This window comes from Coturnix japonica, chromosome Z, assembly GCF_054131305.1.
Source record: "Coturnix japonica strain WE chromosome Z, WE-NBRP24, whole genome shotgun sequence".
Classification (NCBI taxonomy): domain Eukaryota; kingdom Metazoa; phylum Chordata; class Aves; order Galliformes; family Phasianidae; genus Coturnix; species Coturnix japonica.
In genome coordinates, this window is record NC_140702.1 from 49,292,824 (window position 1) to 49,310,755 (window position 17,932).

Below are 17,932 nucleotides of genomic sequence, written 5' to 3' on the forward strand. Positions count from 1 at the left end.
ATTAGCTTTTAGGAAGCTAAATGAGATGTAGTGCTGAGGGTAAATCAGTAAGATGCTGTTCTGCTCTGAGCTGCGGCCGTGCTTCTGCCTCCAGTGATGTGAGCACCCATCCTGGCATGGTAGTGTCACTGCCTAGTTTACTGAGACAGAGTTTCTTACCCATATGCTCATTTTGTTTCTTCTCTTGCAGAAAAAGAGGAAGTTATTATAAATGGAAAAGATGAAAATGAACGGAAATACCCCTATTTTGTGGAAACGCCTTATGGCTACCAGCTAGACTTGGATTTTCTGAAGTACGTGGACGATATACAGAAGGGGAATACCATTAAGAAATTAAATATCCAAAAGAAGAGGAAAGTAGTACCAGCCTCCAGAAGTACCAAGAGCTCTGGTGGCCACTGCGGAGACTGGACTTCCACAGAGTCTCTCTCTTCTTCGAACAGTGATGAGAACAAGCAGTCTTTCTTGGCAACAAGGAGTCAAGTAACCTCGTCTGTGGCTGTGAGACCGTTGGCTTCCCTTGAGGCATCTCCCTCCTACTTAACTGTCCCCGAGAGTAAGCAACTCCCTCCTCCTTCCCCACAGCTTCCTCGGCACAACCTCCATGTGACAAAAACCCTCATGGAAACACGCAGACGACTTGAACAGGAGAGAATGATGCAGGTAATGCCAGGAGATGTCCGTAGGCCCCGGCTTTCCAGCTTTGGGGGCATGGGCTCAACGAGCTCCCTGCCTTCTTTCGTTGGGTCCAGTGGGTATGGTCACTTGCCTCAGCAGCTCCACAATGGCTACCAGGGGAATGGAGACTTTGGAGCCTGTTTCGGCTCCTCCTTGGGCAGTTCCATCCGGCACAGCCCAATGAGTTCAGGAATTTCCACACCAGTCACCAACGTGAGCCCGGTGCATCTGCAGCAGATCAGGGAACAAATGGCAATTGCCCTGAAGCGCCTGAAGGAGCTTGAGGAGCAAGTAAAGACCATTCCTGTGCTGCAGGTCAAAATCTCAGTGTTACAGGAGGAAAAGAGGCACATGATGGCAGAACTCAAAAGCCAAAGGAAATCCAGTCAAAATGATATGTATGGCTTCAGAAAAAGATCGTACAGCGCTGGGAACGCAGAGCAGTGGGAGCACCTGTCTCAGGTGCGAAGAGGAGGAGAACTCTATATTGACTGCGAGGATGAGATGGAGAGTGCGGAGCAGAGCTCTCGTAGTGTAGAAGAGTTCAGGCAGTTGACTGCTGAAATGCAGGCTCTGGAGAAAAAAATCCAGGACAGCAACTACGAGGTTCCATCAAACCTTAGAGAAAGCCTGACAAAAGAAAGCCGATCTGTTGCTGTTGGTTCTGATGAAAACATGAGCGATGTGGTTATCTACAACAGATCTTCAAGGCAACACAGAGAAGTAGCTGTGGGGACAGAGAAAGAAGTGAGAGAGTCTGGGGTTGGGGTGACGGAGGCCATGCTTGGCTTGTCGACAGAAGTCGAGAAAGAAATAGAGCTTCAGCAGCAGACCATTGAAGCCCTTAAGGAAAAGATTTACAGGCTGGAGGTTCAGTTAAAGGAGACAACCCATGACAGGGAAATGACCAAATTAAAACAGGAGCTGCAGGCGGCTGGATCTAGAAAAAAAGTAGATAAAGCCGTGATGGCTCAGCCCCTTGTCATCAGCAGAATGGTGGAGGCTGTGGTACAGATGAGAGACCAAATGGTGGGAGACCACGTGCATGTTGCCGATTCGTCTGTAGGCAGCCATTTGCAAATGAGCAGCGTGGGCACCTCCTGCAGGCCAGCGGTAAGGAGCACAGCGGCGGGCCCTGAGCTGCTCATGAGCCGCTGGCTGGTGAGGGAAAGGGCAGAGATGCGAGACCAGTGCACGGGGAGGTGTGTGGAGCTGCTCGATAAGAAGGTGGGTGTGGAGACCAGCGTCTGCGAGACGGGTGTCAACACAGAGGAGTCTGTGGGTGACCTGAGTCTTTGCAGGACAGTGCGGGAGGTCCGGGAGACGAGGTCGATCGGCTGTGGGGACTGCTCAGTGGATGTGGTTGTTTGTGCCCCAAAGGAGTGCGTCTCCCGCCAGACAGCCACAGAGACTGTGTGCAGGGCAGAAGCCACAGTCATGGCTGTGCCTTCCACGGCCACGCAGCAGACCAGCACGGCTATGGAGATGGTGAGCCGGTGCACCAGCACAGAGGCACCCGTAGCAGTGGACTGTGGCACCAACACTGTTCCAAGCAGCCGTGACCAGCAAACCAGCACAGTGAGTGTGGAGATGCGGACGGTGGCAGTTGGGGATGGTCGGGTGAAGGACATACACGCATCTGCTAAGACGCGTTCGGTTGGAGTAGGGACCTTGCTTTCCACTCCCGCTGGCTTTGAAAAACTCTCTGTGATAAAAACCAAAGACTGCGGTGTTGGGCAGATAAACATTAATGAGAACTATCTAGTTGGTCTTAAAATGAGAAGCATTGCTTGCGGTCCCCCTCCCCTGGTGGTTGTACCGACCAGTACCAGGAGCATTGGTGTTGGGGGTGAGCCAGTGTGTGAGTCCGTGAGCAACCTCCTGGAAAGCCCACTGCCTCCACCTGAGCTGAGGACAGGCTTGGATCACTACATTGAGCGTGTGCAGAAGCTGCTGCAGGAGCAGCAGATGCTGCTTGCTGAAAATTACAGCGAATTGGCAGAAGCCTTCGGTGAGCCCCACTCCCAGATTGGATCACTCAATTCACAGCTGATCAGTACCCTCACATCCATCAATTCTGTCATGAAATATGCCAGCACAGAGGAACTGCGGAGCCTGGACCTTCAGAAACAGTGCATGGAGAAAAGCACTGCATCAGGTAAGCTGAGTGTTTGGTATATGTCTGTGCCAGTCTGTGCTATCACGATGGGTCTGTCGCCTATGAAAGCTTGACACGTAGTGTAGAAGTGAGTGTGTAGTTTTCTCTGATAAAATGCAGAAGGTGGATCTGCTGCAGGCTGAGCCTGTCCATGTTCTCTCCAGCCCATTGCTGGAGAGTGGATCTCAAGAACGGGAGGCAGTTACTTATCTCACAGAAACCAGGCTCTGAGGGGGCTGATGGCTGGGTGATTGAGTGCGGGATATACAAGAGAAATACCCCAACCAAGGCACGGACTGCATTTCGTAACTGAGCGTAACAGAGTTACTGTCTGTCTGTAGTGTTGTCTTTCCCTTAAGTTTGTAATACAGATTTTAAAAGTTAAGACATTATGTCAGATTGTGCAGAGCTGTAAGTCACGTTCAGCATCTATGACAAGCTAACTTGTTTCCATGGAGTTTGCAGCCTTTCTCCCATTTCCTCCCTTCCTTATTCCTTGCAGCCAGGGAGCTGTGGGGTGCTTTCTCCTTTCCAGCAATGTCAATTGCTTTATAATGGGCAACTCCAGAGTGGCTTCACAGAAACCACATCTTGAGTTTTCTCTGTTCCAATAAGTGTTTGTCCTAATCCCTAATTAGAGCCTCATGTTTGAAAGGCATAAGCTGTAATTACTTTTGGAGGTTTTGGTGGCAGTCAGGAAAGGCAAGAATTGAGGTTTAAATACTCCTTCCATTTTATGTATTAACTGTAAAATCCATACAATTAATTTGAGAGATTTCTTTGTTTCCTGGGGTAATGTTGCATTCTGTTTGGTTTTTTGCTTGATTGCTTGGATTGCTTTGGTTTGGTTTTGTTGTTGGGGTTTTTTGGGGGGAAATGAGGGAGAAGAAAAGGTCTGATGGTAAATTAAAATAGAATGCTCTGCTGGTGGATGCAGCCACATAACTATTACACATATGAATCTTAGCTTACTGGACACAAGGTTAGCAATGACTGGCAATGACTTAGGCTCTTCTTGGTCTCAATGAGAAGTTAAGGCAATGGAAAAAATGTGTGCAAATAGATCTGTGTGATGGGTGCTGAATTGAAAAAAATAAGAAATGAAAATGAGTAACTACTCTTTAATGTCAACATAATAATTTTGGCTAGTACACTGCTAAATAAAGCTCTTCCACCTTATTTACTGTCTTTAAAGTTACCTATTTTTGTTAAAAGGCAGCTTGGTACATCTGGTTATTTTCAGTGTTCATGTGCTAAATTGAACGATCCATTAATTCTGTGAAGTAAAATGTTGAGCTACCCATAGAAAAGCAATAAGCAACATTTATGTAGCAGTAAAGAAAACGTATGATACCTGCCCATACGCATCTAATATGATAACTGTATCTGCAATATTGCTATTTTATGTTTTGGGCTTCTTATAAAAAATGAGTATCTACGAAGTACCAAGAATGTCCTTAAAAAGAGTGAACCAGATTTTTAGTAGCTGTAAATCCTCAGTTCCTTTCCCTGGTTTTACTGCACAGTATCAGATGCATCGTCTGGAGACTCAAAAGTATTTAGACACAAGTGGAGTAATGGATCGCATTTTACTAAAGATATTCTTGCTTGGATTCAGATTTCACATTCTTGACAAAATTACTTCGGAATAATTTTACTCTAACATGTAATGCTATTATCTTTGGTGGCAAACGCAGAGTGTAAAATCTCTTTTATTTTTAGTCCCCTGTGAGAAGTAAATGATTTGACTTAGTGCATAAATCACACTTTGGGCTATAACAGTTTAGACCCATGGAGAATTAGAATAAGGAGAGGTCATAAGCCTGAAATGTTTCCCCTTCACTTCCTATTAATTTTGAAAATGCTCTTTTTACTGCAGTTATCTCCTTACTGTTTTTTTCTGTGGTTTTACAGGTCATAATTCCATTTGTTTGTTTGTTTGTTTTTGTATAAGGCTTTTTGCTGAATGTTTACTTCTGCAAGCAGTAGAACTAGTAAAGTTTGTGCTCCCAGACTGGTACCATGCAGAACTATATGAGCTCTTACAGTGTCTCAAAAACTTTGGCTTCTTAGGAAAAGCAGGCTGAACACAGAGGCAGAAGCTGCTGCTTTTGGGTTAGCAGCAGGGGCTGCAATTAATGTTGCATTCAGAGAGGTTCCTTAGGAAGTGCCTGCTAGAGGCAGAGGCAAAAGTACTGAAGTTTTCTGTGAGGCATATAGTTTTGATGCAGCAGCATCTTGACAGTCCTCTGTGTTGAAATTAAGAAGTTATAGCTACAGATATGAGTTTGCACATCAGTCAGATTTTGGGTTTTCGTACAGATTTTTCTCATTTATCCTTGTGGAGAAAGGCAGAGGTGTTTCTGTTCGCGTAGTTCATAGAGGTTTGTGAGCAGCAGCGGCAGTGCAGGTGATACAGAGCTGGACCAGGTGAAGTGGGGCATGGGCTGTATCTGTGTCTGCCCTTCCTGGAAGCAATCCCAGCATGGGATGATCTCGGAAGTGGTCTATCAGCAATCTGTGTATTGCTTGCTGCAATATAAACATCTTCACTTCCGTAACTAAGCAACTCCTATTTGCATAGGCACCCTCATTCACAAGCTCCAGCGGTGTCAGAGAAATCAGACCTGCTGCCCAGACAAACCAATTTCCACTCTGCACAGTGATTCTAGCCAGAATTGGCACCATGTCTGTCCAGCTGGATCATACAGATGTGGCTTACAAACCTCGTTGCTTACTGATCTTTATTCTCTGTGCAGCCAGACTACAGGTCTAACAGAGAAGAAAGTCTGCTTTGTTTCTCCACTTATTGTTGAAGAATTGTTTACAAGTTTCTAAAAGTTACATCGGACTGCATTTTGCAAAACGTTAGCTGGAAGTTTAATGTGACTTGTGGAGGTTTTTTTTTATTACATGAACTTTTCACAAAGAAGTCCTGTATATGAATGTACTTCACAGGCAAGTAATTGGCAGGATTGTTTTGTTTAAAGCAACTGTTCTGCTCCTGCAACGAAAAATTTCCTGAGCGTATTTGGTTTGAAAATGACTGATTCTTGGCCTCAGAAATGTTACATTCTTTTTGAAACAATCACTGGCATTTGCAGGAAGGAGGTAACTTCTTGAAATAAAGATTTGAAGGAAGGAATGAAGTGGGTATCAAATAGTTTTGGAAAGGCTCATGGGGTATTTAAACGTGACATGCCATCTGGTGAAAAGATCTTCCTGGGTTTTCCACTCCAGCTTTCAGTGAGAGCTGAGAAGGCAAGCAGAGCAGCAATGGGAGGGTGGTGGTATGAGATGCCTTTTGTTGTCCAAAGCTGGTGTGTACCACCAGTGAGGTATTGAAGCCATGGTTGTCTCATCCTTGGCATCATTCATCATGAAAAAACAGGAGTGAACTGGAGAAGGGTGTTTTTATTTCACTACTCTTCTGCATGACAAATTTCTTTCTCAAGAGATTGCCCTTGGTGATCACTAGCCCTAATCCTAGCAGCATAGACTCATGACTTGAGGCTTGCCTGAGGCTCAGGGGCATGGGTCTTTTCAGGGTGCTGGTATACCACTGCAGAACACAGTAATTCTAGGCAACTAAATGAAACCCTCAGCTTTGGCTCCTAACACAGATGCATATCTGAATCAGGTTTAGGTTTCTGTACAGATGTGCTTCTTTACCTCTGCTCTCTGTTAGGAAGAAGGGTAATGACATACATATCACCCAGAAAGGCAAGGCATAGTGCAAAGCAGTCATACAGATGTCCCATCTATATTCCAGATGAACTGTATTTCTTCACGTGTGTCTGTCTGGCATCTTCCAGAATATGGTACCTCTTGCACATTTTCCTGCATCTACTGACATGCTGCTAGTGGCAGCATGCAAAACTTGAATTCCCATGTCATCTGAAAATGGCAGTGACCTCTGTATTAGGAGTTAACTGTTAAAACCCAGTTAGCTGGGTTTTGTTCTGTTTTAAATACCCATCCATTTGTATCAGAAGAGAAGCAGAGATCTGGTCAGTAGTTGTCCTGTAAAGATATTATTCAAGTTAATCTCCATAAACCTCTTTAAAGAGGTTTGACATGCCATCCTTGGTCATGTGTTAACACAAGCTTATTGCTGCTATCATTATTATCATCAGAACATTCGCTGTTTTCATTCGGTAGCAGCACAAAGTGCTTAACTATTTCCTCATTTCTGCTACAGCTAATGAAGAGCTGAAATAGCAAATGGTAGTGGTTTTTTTTGTTTGCTTCTGTCTTTGTTTCTGAATTTCTGCCTTAGAGAGAATACCAGTTTCTCTACCGGAGTGCTTTCGGTAAAATCCCTGTTTCCTCCCTGCACTGTGGCACAGGAACATGATGTTCTGGCGTTGAGCTTTGTTCAGAGTTCAACTCCCATGGTAACGGGCACAGCTGTGCATATTTAATGTGAAAAGATTCCCATATTTCCAAGGAAGTGCTGTCATATTCAAGATACAACAAAGCGTCAGCTGAGAAGACAAACTGAGGAGAAGGTAAAGCTGGGGAAGGAAATAAAAGAAAAATCACACTGATTATTGCTGTACTCAGCATCATGGGATGGCTTGATCCACCACTTGTCAGGGAAAATAGGGCGGTTTTCACTTTGCTCCACATGTATTGGTGTGGGACAAGAGAGGGTTTCATAAATCAAAGAATCGCAGAATTGTAGGGTTTGAAAGGGACCTCCAAAGATCCTTGAGTGCAACCCCATGCAAAGCAGGCCCCCTACAGCAGGCTGCACAGGTTGGCATCCAGGTGGGTCTTGAGTATCTTCATAGAAGGAGAATGCACAGCCTCCCTGGGCAGCCTATTCAAGTGCTCCGTCACCCTCACTGTGAAGATGTTCCTTTGCATATTGGAACTTTCTGTGCTCCAGTTTATGGCTGTTTCCTCTTGTCCTGTCCAAATAATTGTCCTTTTTTTTTTTTTTTTTTTTTTTTTAAGTTGTTTAGTCTTGTTGAATTAAAGGAATCAATTTCCTGTTTCAGCATACCAGCTTCACAACCCAGCGTGGGTTGAAAATGCCAGTTTGAAGACTGAGGAGCATATTGCCAGTCTTGGCTGGACTGTTCTGCCACCCTGACCATATAGTTTGGGCATGGTGCTGCTAACTTCCAGCTATTTGGGCTGATGAAAGAGGGACCCTGTGGGCATCTTCTTCCTAGCAGTGATGCCATCATAGCAGCTGTGAAACTTTTGCTGGTACAAATGGTTATGAGTACTACATGCAGGCTCTTGTTCATCGCTGTTGAGAACACACTGCTAATGGGGGTGGCTACTGAAAAGCAGTATTTTATAGCTGAGAATTTGCTCCATTGTTATTGTGCTCTGTGTATCTGTTGTTGTTTCCATTAAAATAAATAGGAGTTATTATTTTCAGAGCAACCTATTAAAAGGAGCAGTGTCCCTGGGAGCAGCTGGTGGTTATAGCATCTGGCTGTGCCAGGGCTTGTAGTGACTGTGTCTTCTTTCAGCTTGTCTTATAAGAAGGCCACAGGTAGCAGTTTTTTGTTCTGAAATCCTAGATCTGCTGCCTTTTGATCAACGTTAGCAGAAAAATGCAGTTATTCTTTTGAAGGTAACACATTTGTGAGATTGATGGGTTAATGTCAGTTGTGAATGTTTAAACAGGGCATGTTTGCGTATCACTGCCTCTTTATTTGCTTTAGTAGAATGTTGCTGTTGTTTTTTCCATTAATGGTTCTGATGCATAGACTAAGTGGAAACTGGTCTAAAGTTTACGTGGAAAAATAACTTCTTAAGGAGAAGGCAGCATAGTAAATTTAAAGACTACCATAGAGCATTTCTTGACTGTAATAATTTCATAGTGAGTTGAGTGCTATAATGAAAAATTCATGCAGAATGTTAGAGAAATTTTGTAGCTGCATGTACTACAGACAGCAGTCATACAGTGTCTTCAGTGGGATTTCAGAAGTTGGTTCAGGCCAGGCTGCCATGAATTGAGCACAAATCCAGGGGGAAAAAAGTACTTTTTGTTCCAGCCAGTTCTGTCAACCAGCCTACCACATGTCTTCATGGCTACTTATGCTGTGATAGATGGGAGGTGAGGTCTGCAGTTGGGAAAGGAAGTAGCGTGTTACTAACAAAAACAGTTCTAATGTGCCAGAGATGGCATGTGTTAATCCGACATTGATGTATAGCAGTTTTGCTGTCCCTCTGGCTTGAACTGATGGGATGTACCAAAGGGACATAAGTGATTTAGGAGAGAAAGTTCCTTCTGAAGAATTAAAAACAGGTGTTCTTGTTCCTTCAGACCACTGGGACTGGACCAATGAGGAAACTTCAGTCACTTGTCTGCCTCTGAAGCTGATGAGAGTAGCTTTCTGCACGTGGGTTTATGAATGATTGAAGTCTGCAAGTTTCTTGTTACATCAGGCTTCTGGGTGACCTCTGAACTTTTCAGAGATCCTTTACTATGTTTGCAGAATACAGTTACAAATTCCTGGCAGTTACCGGTTGCGGTTAACTGCACCACTCCAGTACTTAGAACCTTCTGTGCAATTTGCCTTGTTTGTCCACTAAAATAAACTAACAGAAATCAGCATGGTAGGTGTATCTGAATGGAAGACTGGAGGCGGGAATGGCTCTTATCAATCTGATGGCAGCTGGGAAGGATTGTGTGCAAGGTTTTCACTTCTTTGCCCCACAGCTTCCTTGAGTATTTCTTGGTGAGGATGAAGGGCAGTGTTTCTTGCAGGCAGGGTGAGATCAAGTGGGCATGCCTGAGATCTGTGTGAGCGGAGATGAAGAGTCTATTTTAAGGCCTGTGTGGATGCATGGTAATCTTCAGTCAGGGCTTCATTTCCGCACGTGGGGAGCTTGCAGCACATCCAGCCCTATCCCCTGCCCACAGCCAGGCCAAGGAAGGGGGAACTTGGCTCATGATGCTTTCTGACCCCTGAATTGTTGGCTGTGGTTGTGGGGAGCACAGCAGCTTCCTTAATCCCTTTTTCAGCTGCTGCTGTCGAAGCATGTTTTTCAAGATTCAGGCTGTTTTACAAAGGGGAGCAACTGAAAGCTGGTGTTAAATGCTAGCTAATACCTTACAGCATTAATGCTGTGTTGGGTCCTGAGCTCTCTTTCCCTAAATATTGGGTACTGTAGGCACAGTGAGTGCTCGTGTCTTACAGCTGGGTTAGGAGAGTAGATGTACTGGCCAGTTTTCTAAGGCAAAGTTATTTTTGTGTACTTCTCCTCAACCTTTTTGTCAGACCCTTTTGTCAAGTGCAGGAGGCCAAGCAGGGCCCTTCATCACAATTCACTGATAACATGCCCCAGATAACACCCTGAACGTGTCTTGTTCAGATTTTGTTCCATCGCTGGCAGGTTTAGCCAGGACAGAGGCTGTGACACAGAGGAAGGAAGTCTGCTCACTGCCATTCTGCTTCTGAGTCCTACCCAAAGCTCTGCCCCAGGGCACTAGAAGGGAGATCCTCGGAAGAACCCAGATGGGCCTGAGGCAATACTGCCGCTGGGCTTGACATTGCTTATGGACATAGCAGGTTGCACCCATGTGCCATCTGTTCACCTGCCAGAGCCCTGCTGCTTGCCCTGATGCCTGGCAGCGGCTTCAGCTGACAAACCAGAGTGACTTTTGAGGCACTGCATCTGCAGAGATGCAGATCCTGCTCTAACGCAGTCTCACTCTGTTTCTCTGTGTCCTCCTCACAGTGGTCAATGTGTAAAAGGCTGAAGCACTTGGAGTTGCTTGGATTTATTTTTCCTCTTGTCCAAAATCGCTGCTCTGCTTTGCAAGCCTAGCAGACCTGCTTTCTGCACCGTCTTCCAGAGGAGCTGGAGTGGGGTTGCATTGGAGGAGAAGGTGCAGCCCAGCCTCTGCCAGCCTCACCAGCATCCCTGCCATGCATCATCCTCCTGGGTGCAGTGTGTCTCAGTGCAGAGGGGCTGGCTGAGCCCAGCTGCCAGGGCAGGGCTGTTGGCTTAGCACCAGTATTGTATTTATAACCTACCGGACAAGGCTGGCCAATGCAGCCACCAACAGTGGCAGTGGGAAGTGGTTACTTTGTTTGGCAGTCTTTTATTATGGCTGTCACTGCTCCAAGCAAGTGGACAGAAAGGAGGTGGTTTCCTTGTTTTTCAGTTTGAAAATCTGTTGGTTTTGGCTCAGCATTCCACACATTAATGGCTCCCTCTTGTGTGGTTCTGTGGCTGGTTGATGAGGGTTGATGCTTACCATCGGGAAGAAACCTAATCTCAGTTACTGCTGTGAAGTGAGGATGGATGGGGAAGCAAGGCTGGATGTGGCCACATGGTGTACTTTTGAGTTTTGGGAGCTGCTGTTCCAGCCTGGGCATGTGGAAATATTGCTGCAGGGACTGTTGCTGCTGCTGGACCATGGGAGTTGCTCTAGCCTTCACCCAGCATTTCAGTGAGAGGACAGAGGGTTTCAGCCCACCTTGTGTCTTATGCAAGTATCAGCTCATCTCTAGAGGGCTTGAGGCTTGCAGAGATATCCTGCCCTCCATGAAGGGAAACTCATCCTGGATAAAACCTTGCAGCTTCCTATGGGACACAAGCTTTTTGGTGTCTGATCATTGATGCAGCCTGTAGTAAGGTGTTTGCTGATACCATGCCATGTATTATCAGCAGACAGCCTGCCTGTCTCTGCTAGTATTCAGATGGCAGCAGGTGAAAGCTGTCTGTCACTGTACCAGTGCTGGTTGTTGCTGGGCACTGGCAGTGGTAGTATGTGGTTAAGGGTCAGTTTTGTTTTACTGTAGCTTGGAGAAGCTATAAGCAGTGGTGGAGTTGGCAGTAGGTCCAGTGACTGGAAGAAATGCCTTAGAAGTACATGTGGCTGAGAACACAGAGCCTGGGAGATGCAGATGGGAATTGGCCAGAGGAAAAAACTTCCAGTAGTGAAGTTAGAGGATTTGCAGAGATGAACTTTGCTGTGTCCTTTTACAGAGGAAGGAAAGTGGGATGAAACCAGAAGAGGGAAAGGCTGTCTAGCTGGAGCAATGAAGATGTCAGACATGTTTTGTTATAAAAGAGAATACTTGAGATTTGCATTAATGCATCACGTTTGTGTCCTATCTGAATGAGGAAGCTGTAGCTTACTTCTTCATAAATACAAAGAAGTCACTTCTGCCTCCCCTGAGAGTTTAAACAGGCTTTGAAACAGAGCGGTAACATTTCAAAGTAAATTAAATCCCAGGTTGTTTTTTTTTCCCTCAAAATACCAGGAAGATTACTTAAGTAATAATGTATGCATTAAAAAAATAATAAAAACAAAAAGTGTTTTGCAAACAGAAGTATTTGTGCAGCTTTGCAGAGCAGTTATAATAGCACAGCTGGAGGAGCTCCGGGGGAATCTATAAAAAGGTCTGTGCGTAATTAGTGCTGCCTTTTAAACACACAGAGGGAAAAAAATGAGAGGATGCCAGCAAATTAGATAAAAATGTACAACCCAAATGTTTGGGATCTGATTTAAATGTGGCTACTAGCTTAGTGCAGTCCTGTTCTAAATATGTGTGTGTGTGTATATATATAAAATGGGTGGGAATTTATTGCAGTTACCTTGAAACTTAGTAGAGTATATAACTTTCAGCATTACTGGCATGCCAGAGAACAGGAAAGTTTCCTGAAAAGTTTCTGCTTTTATAGAAAAATTGGTTTCTTTTTGAAAGGAAAAGAGGGTGCAGCTCTTCCAAGAGGAATCCTGCTTATCAGGCAGATCAGCAGGGAGCAGCTCGGTGAGCCTTTCCTTAGTCAGGTGGCAAGAGCTACACTCCATGCAGGGACTGAGAGAGAAGGAAAAGCAGGGGGGGATGTTCCTGCCATCCCTTATGAAAGCACAGTCTTTATGGTTTTTCCTTGCATTGTATATTTTCTTGGAAAGAAAAACTTGAGCTATTTTTTTTTCAGTCGGTGAAAGCAATTGTCCTTTTCCTGCTGGGTTCTCATAACAAGGTATTATAAAGCACAGTTGTTGCCCCTCCTTTTTTTGTTTTTTGTTTTTTTTTTCCTCATGATGATGATAGTATTGCTCTAAAGAATTTTGATCTGACTTCTCTGTGATCCATGCCATCTTCCCTGACAGGTGCTACCTTGGAATACATCCCTCACGGCCAACTTGCAAACACCCACTTAACTTCAGATTTGCGAGCGCTGAAATTGGAGCAGGACGTAGTGCCTGCTCAGGAGGAGAAGAAGACTCCTCTGTTGGAAGCTGCTCGGGGAAGGAAGTCCTTTTCTTCTCAGGACAAAACTCTAGCTGCAATTAACCTGACAGATGACCAGCTTGCCTCTGGCCTTTATGGTAATAACTGGCTCTCATTCACCTTTCATCATGTTGATGGAGTTTGAATATGAAACACAGTTAAAGCGGGTCTTCAGGACTCCCAAAACAGTGAAGGCAGAAAAAGTTGAAGTTATAGGGAAAATAGTGCCTTTTGTGTCCAGGTGATGGTTAATTTTTAAGTGAAAGAGTTCAGTGTACCGGTTAAGTACCATTTAATGCTTTCACAAATAGAATGTACTGCTAGAAAAGGGGTTAATAAAATAGCTTCTCAACAAAACAGAACTTGAACTTGTTTGGAAGGTTTTCCTCTGTTATGTCTACAGATTGGTTAAGAATTATTTTGGTTAATGCTAAAAATCTAAAAAAGCCAACCTTGACTGAAACTCCCCACACTGTTGAATAGGTTATTGTTAATCACTCTGTTTGTACTAATGAGCTGCTTCTTGTCGTGGGCTGCTGTCATTTGACACCAAGGATTAAGATATTCTTGACAGAGCAGAATAATCCATTTCAGTGCTGAAAATCTCCCTCAGGCAGCAAATAAAAAATATATATATTAAAGTTTTCTAGAAAGATTTTAAAGATTGTCAGCGTGTTGGAGGGTAAGAAAGCTTGACTCTGTGACTCTTCTGGTTACAGAGCTGGTTTTGAAAGTGCTCTCTGTTTTCCAGTGTGCATCTAATGATGTGACAGTATATATAAAGGGATCTCAAAGCCCTGCTCAGCTGATAAATTAAACAGCAAGCTGTTTGTTTTGAAAAACTGAAAGCTGCAGCCATCAAAGCTGAGTACAGATTTGTACTGAAATAACTGCCTTGCCTGTCTTTCAACAGTATGTAGTAACAGTGAAAACACGCTCAAGTCTATCATGAAGAAAAGGGATGGAAAAAAGGATTTGAGCAACACCAAGAAGAACCTTCAGTTTGTCGGCATTAATGGCGGGTAAGGGGCCTGTCTTAAAAGATATTACTCTCTTGCTGAGTAATTGCAGTGCTGTCACAGTGGGAAAGAAAGGGAAAAGTCTGTGAGTTTATGCATGGGTTTTGCCTGTCCTTATGCCTAGAGGTACATCCACTGAGTTTAAGGGTAAGAGGACCAAATTGAACACTTCAGCTCATCTTACTCCTCCACGAACCCTTTGTGTATATGTGTGTGCTATCTAAAGTGGAAGCTGCAAGTCATACTCGAAGTTAGTCTGGAGTACCTGTACCTTAGGTCACTGCCAGATTTAGTGGGAAAATAAAGCAAGCTCCAAGAGCCACAGGAATGCCACTCAGTAACTCAAACTTCAGTAGTCTTTGGCAGCTGACAAGTGCAGCATTGTGCTGTTAAACAACACAGGAAGGAATGGCTTTGCCTAAGAATTAACTTTTCTGGTCTGGTAAATACAGAATCTTAATGAAACCAATAAGGAAATATTACTTCAGCTTTGCAGAATGTTGCGAAGATCTTTGAAGCTTTTTTTTATATAGCTTTGTGATCTCTTTCCTTAAGTTTTCTTTATGAAAGTGCTTGATGCTGTATATAGCCTAAATATTGCAATTACTTCATTTCATACATACTGGCCAAAAATATTACTTCTGGTGGAGGAATGTTGTGATTCATTTATCACTCTATGCATTAGAAAAGTAGCCATCTTCTTTTACTATGTCATGCCCACAGTAGTCACAGTGACCACTGCAGAGAATGAAGGGATCTGTGAAAAGAGCTCAGTTGGCAGTAAAGTTGTTTGAATACCTGTTGTTTTTCAAAACATGAGACAAACAATCAAAAGCCCCTCTGGGCTGCCTTGGTGTTTCATAAGGGATTAAGTGCTTTTGGATTTCTGAAGAGACAACAGGTAGGTACCAGACATTACTGAACACAGCTGAACCAGCATTTTGTCCTACCCCAGGTACGAAACTACATCCAGTGATGACTCCAGCTCTGAGGAGAGCTCCTCCTCAGACTCAGAGGAAGAGTGTGAGGGCCACGTGTACCCCCATGGCCGTGGTACAGACGGGGAGCACCCTGTGCTTGGCCCCCCAGAGACAAGCGCTGCAGGGACTGCGAAGGACGGGCCTCCCCTGGAGTGTGAGGCTGAGGAGGTGGAGATCAGGGAGAGGTAGGGTGCACCCTGCAAAAGGGTGATGGCAAAGAGGGGCACTGGGATGATTTAGGTGGCCTCGTGTATGTGAGAAGCCCATTCTTTTCAAGCTGGCTGCTTGGTGGAGCTGTGTGAGAAGTGGCAGCCTGTGGAGCCACATGGGACTGAGCATGGTCCATGCAAGCTGGTAAGTGGAGCATCTCCCAGCTCTGAAAGGGGGGCTGCCAGAACAGCTCCTGCCTTGCAACCAGCCCAGAAATTCATATTCCTCCATAATTGTCAGAAAGGTAAATACTTTGACGTTGAAATGCTGAGAGGAGAATTTAAATATGTCATGTGTTATGCTGTGTGTCTCTCTCAGGTATGAACTAAGTGAAAAGATGCTTTCTGCTTGTCACCTGCTGAAAAACAACATTGATGACCCCAAAGCACTGACCAACAAAGATGTGGTAAGCAATACTGAGCAAAATTCTTGCTGTGCTACACAGTGAAATTATAGGGAGGTTTAGCTTCCTGTTTTATATGGCTGGAACCACAGTGGCTAGACAGAAGAGGGTATCTTCTTTCCTGGAGGAGTCACTAAATGCTTTTTCTATCAGGAGACATTTGTCTAGAGAATGTGCTGCTTGTGCTTGATGTGCTGCAGTGTCGTTGTCCTAAAGCACACATGTAAAAATAGTAATGTGAAAGTGCAGTTCAACACATCCGTGCATTCCTGTGTTATTTCTGTAGTGTTGCTGTAGCCCTGCTGCAGATGGCACTCAGTCTTCAGACTGGGAGACGCATGGGATGAGGGGGCTGTTTCTGGCAATGACAGAAGCCCTGGATCTGTTCTGAACGTAAACAAGCTGCCTCTTCTTAAAGACAGAGGTGCATACTTCCTTCTGTCTTTCTTGCCATGCTGGTAGCTTTTGTGTAGTGTGCAGCAGGGACAGTGTAGGATTTGTTCCTAATACTGTCTCAAGAAACAGAGTTGTGTTTGCTGCATAGGAGCTGCCTGTGCTATTTTCTGAGGATGATCTCAAAGCAAGCAAACACTGGTCACCACTTAGTGATATCAAACTGCATTTCACATCTGCTGTGATGGTGCTGTGGTGTAAAATGCAGGAATCCAGTGCCAGTCTCCTTTATTATGGGGCTTCTGTAGCTTCCCAGAGAACCTAATACTGTGTGTGGACAATTCTGACGCTTATGTGTCAGGAGCATTTTGAAAGGTGGGTTAATATAGATGGGAGGGATAATTTCATTCTGCGTCAGTCCTTGAGGAGCAGTTCAGACATTCAGAAAACAAAGGCTTTAGGGCCCAGTTGGAGTTGAAATTGCCAAAATTGCATAATCAGGTGATAATCTCTGCCTTGAAAGTGTGATATGAATTTACACGTTACTTTTTTTCTGCTTAAAGTATTTGCCAGCACAAGTGGTGCATTGTAGCTGGAAATGGCAGACTAATCAGCTCTTGTTCTCTGTCTGGCTGCTGATAAAGAAGTCTTGTCCAGAAAGGACAAACTTTAGTACAGTTAGGGATCTATATAAATTTCCCCAGCCTTTTCCAGTGCCCTCAGAGCTTGCAGCAGCTGTTTACACTAGAAAGAGCTGAAGCCCGCACCTATTGGGATGTCATAGATTACTGGAATAAAAAATTGTCCCTTTCAGTTATGCTTGTGACACTATGACTACAAAGAATAAATTCCAAGTGATATTTTGCACTACGTAATTTATGAAATAAATAAATAAACAGAACCAAAAGAAACCGAAAGTCATACTGTGTCACTTTGTGACCGCTTTCATGTTTCAGCTCATTACATGTGTGTTCTTAATTCAAATGAGTTGGACCTTACGAGCTTTTATGAAGGAATACTGATGTAGATGAAAGTAAAATATTCTGCCTCTACCAGACATGAGCCCCCTCTAGGGCTGCTGGTACAGATACTCTCTTTCTTATATCTAGAAGCTAGAGAAGCATGCTGAGTATCTTTTCTGTAGAATTGTTCTTAGACTTATTGGTCACCTTGCAAGTGAGAGATTGTGAGAAGAGAGGATGGAGATGGTGATCCTCACATGAATTGCAGGTGCTGAGAAACTGGTTTAGAAAATAAGAGCTGGCTGTGGCTGCAGAAGCCCCTGTGGCTCATGGCTGGGACTGCTGTAGCTAGGTGGTTCCCAGCAGACAGCTGTCTGGCCTATGGGGCTCCTACTCCTTCATACCAGTGGGAAAGTTTGTCCTCAGTGTCTAACCTGCATCTCTTGTTGCAGCTTAAGTCCATTACTATTTCACTTGCCCATCCTGGAGATGAAAAACTGGTTCTTCTTTTCTCATTACAACAGCCTTTTTCACTGTGAAAATGTTACTGTGTTCCTTTCCGTGGCTGTTCTTTCAGCAGAGCATCTCCTGTCCTTCCATCTTTTCTGTACGCCAGGTTTCCTTCACTAATAATCATTTATGCTCCTTACCCTTGGAGCCATTTTGAGTGAATATTTCTTGCTGTTTGGTCATCAGACAGGATAAGGTAGTCCAACAGTTGCATTCACGGTGTAAGGCAGAGAGAAGGGACTCCACTGCATGCTCTGCAAACTATTAACCTGTTTATTCATAACAAAACAGCGTTTGCCTGTTTCATGGCAGGTTCAGTCTGCAATCACCTGCAGTGCCCAACTCTTGTGTTGCAGGTCTCCTATACTTTGTGCATTTGATATAATATTTTATATA

At 44.4% G+C, this 17,932-nt stretch overlaps 1 protein-coding gene across 20 annotated transcripts in view; it reads left to right on the forward strand.

The window, feature by feature from the left end:
• KANK1 (KN motif and ankyrin repeat domains 1) overlaps positions 1-17,932 on the forward strand; it is a 108,869-nt gene that overhangs the window by 83,855 nt on the left and 7,082 nt on the right. For 16 of the 20 annotated variants that reach the window (XM_085529200.1, XM_085529201.1, XM_085529198.1 and 13 more), the window contains 5 exons: positions 191-2,836; positions 12,939-13,157; positions 13,973-14,081; positions 15,034-15,243; positions 15,587-15,674. In XM_085529200.1, the coding sequence (XP_085385326.1) occupies positions 191-2,836; positions 12,939-13,157; positions 13,973-14,081; positions 15,034-15,243; positions 15,587-15,674 (3,272 nt within the window). The remainder of the gene's footprint in view (positions 1-190; positions 2,837-12,938; positions 13,158-13,972; positions 14,082-15,033; positions 15,244-15,586; positions 15,675-17,932) is intronic. The other 4 variants (XM_085529205.1, XM_085529206.1, XM_085529211.1 and 1 more) reach the window with 1 other exon arrangement.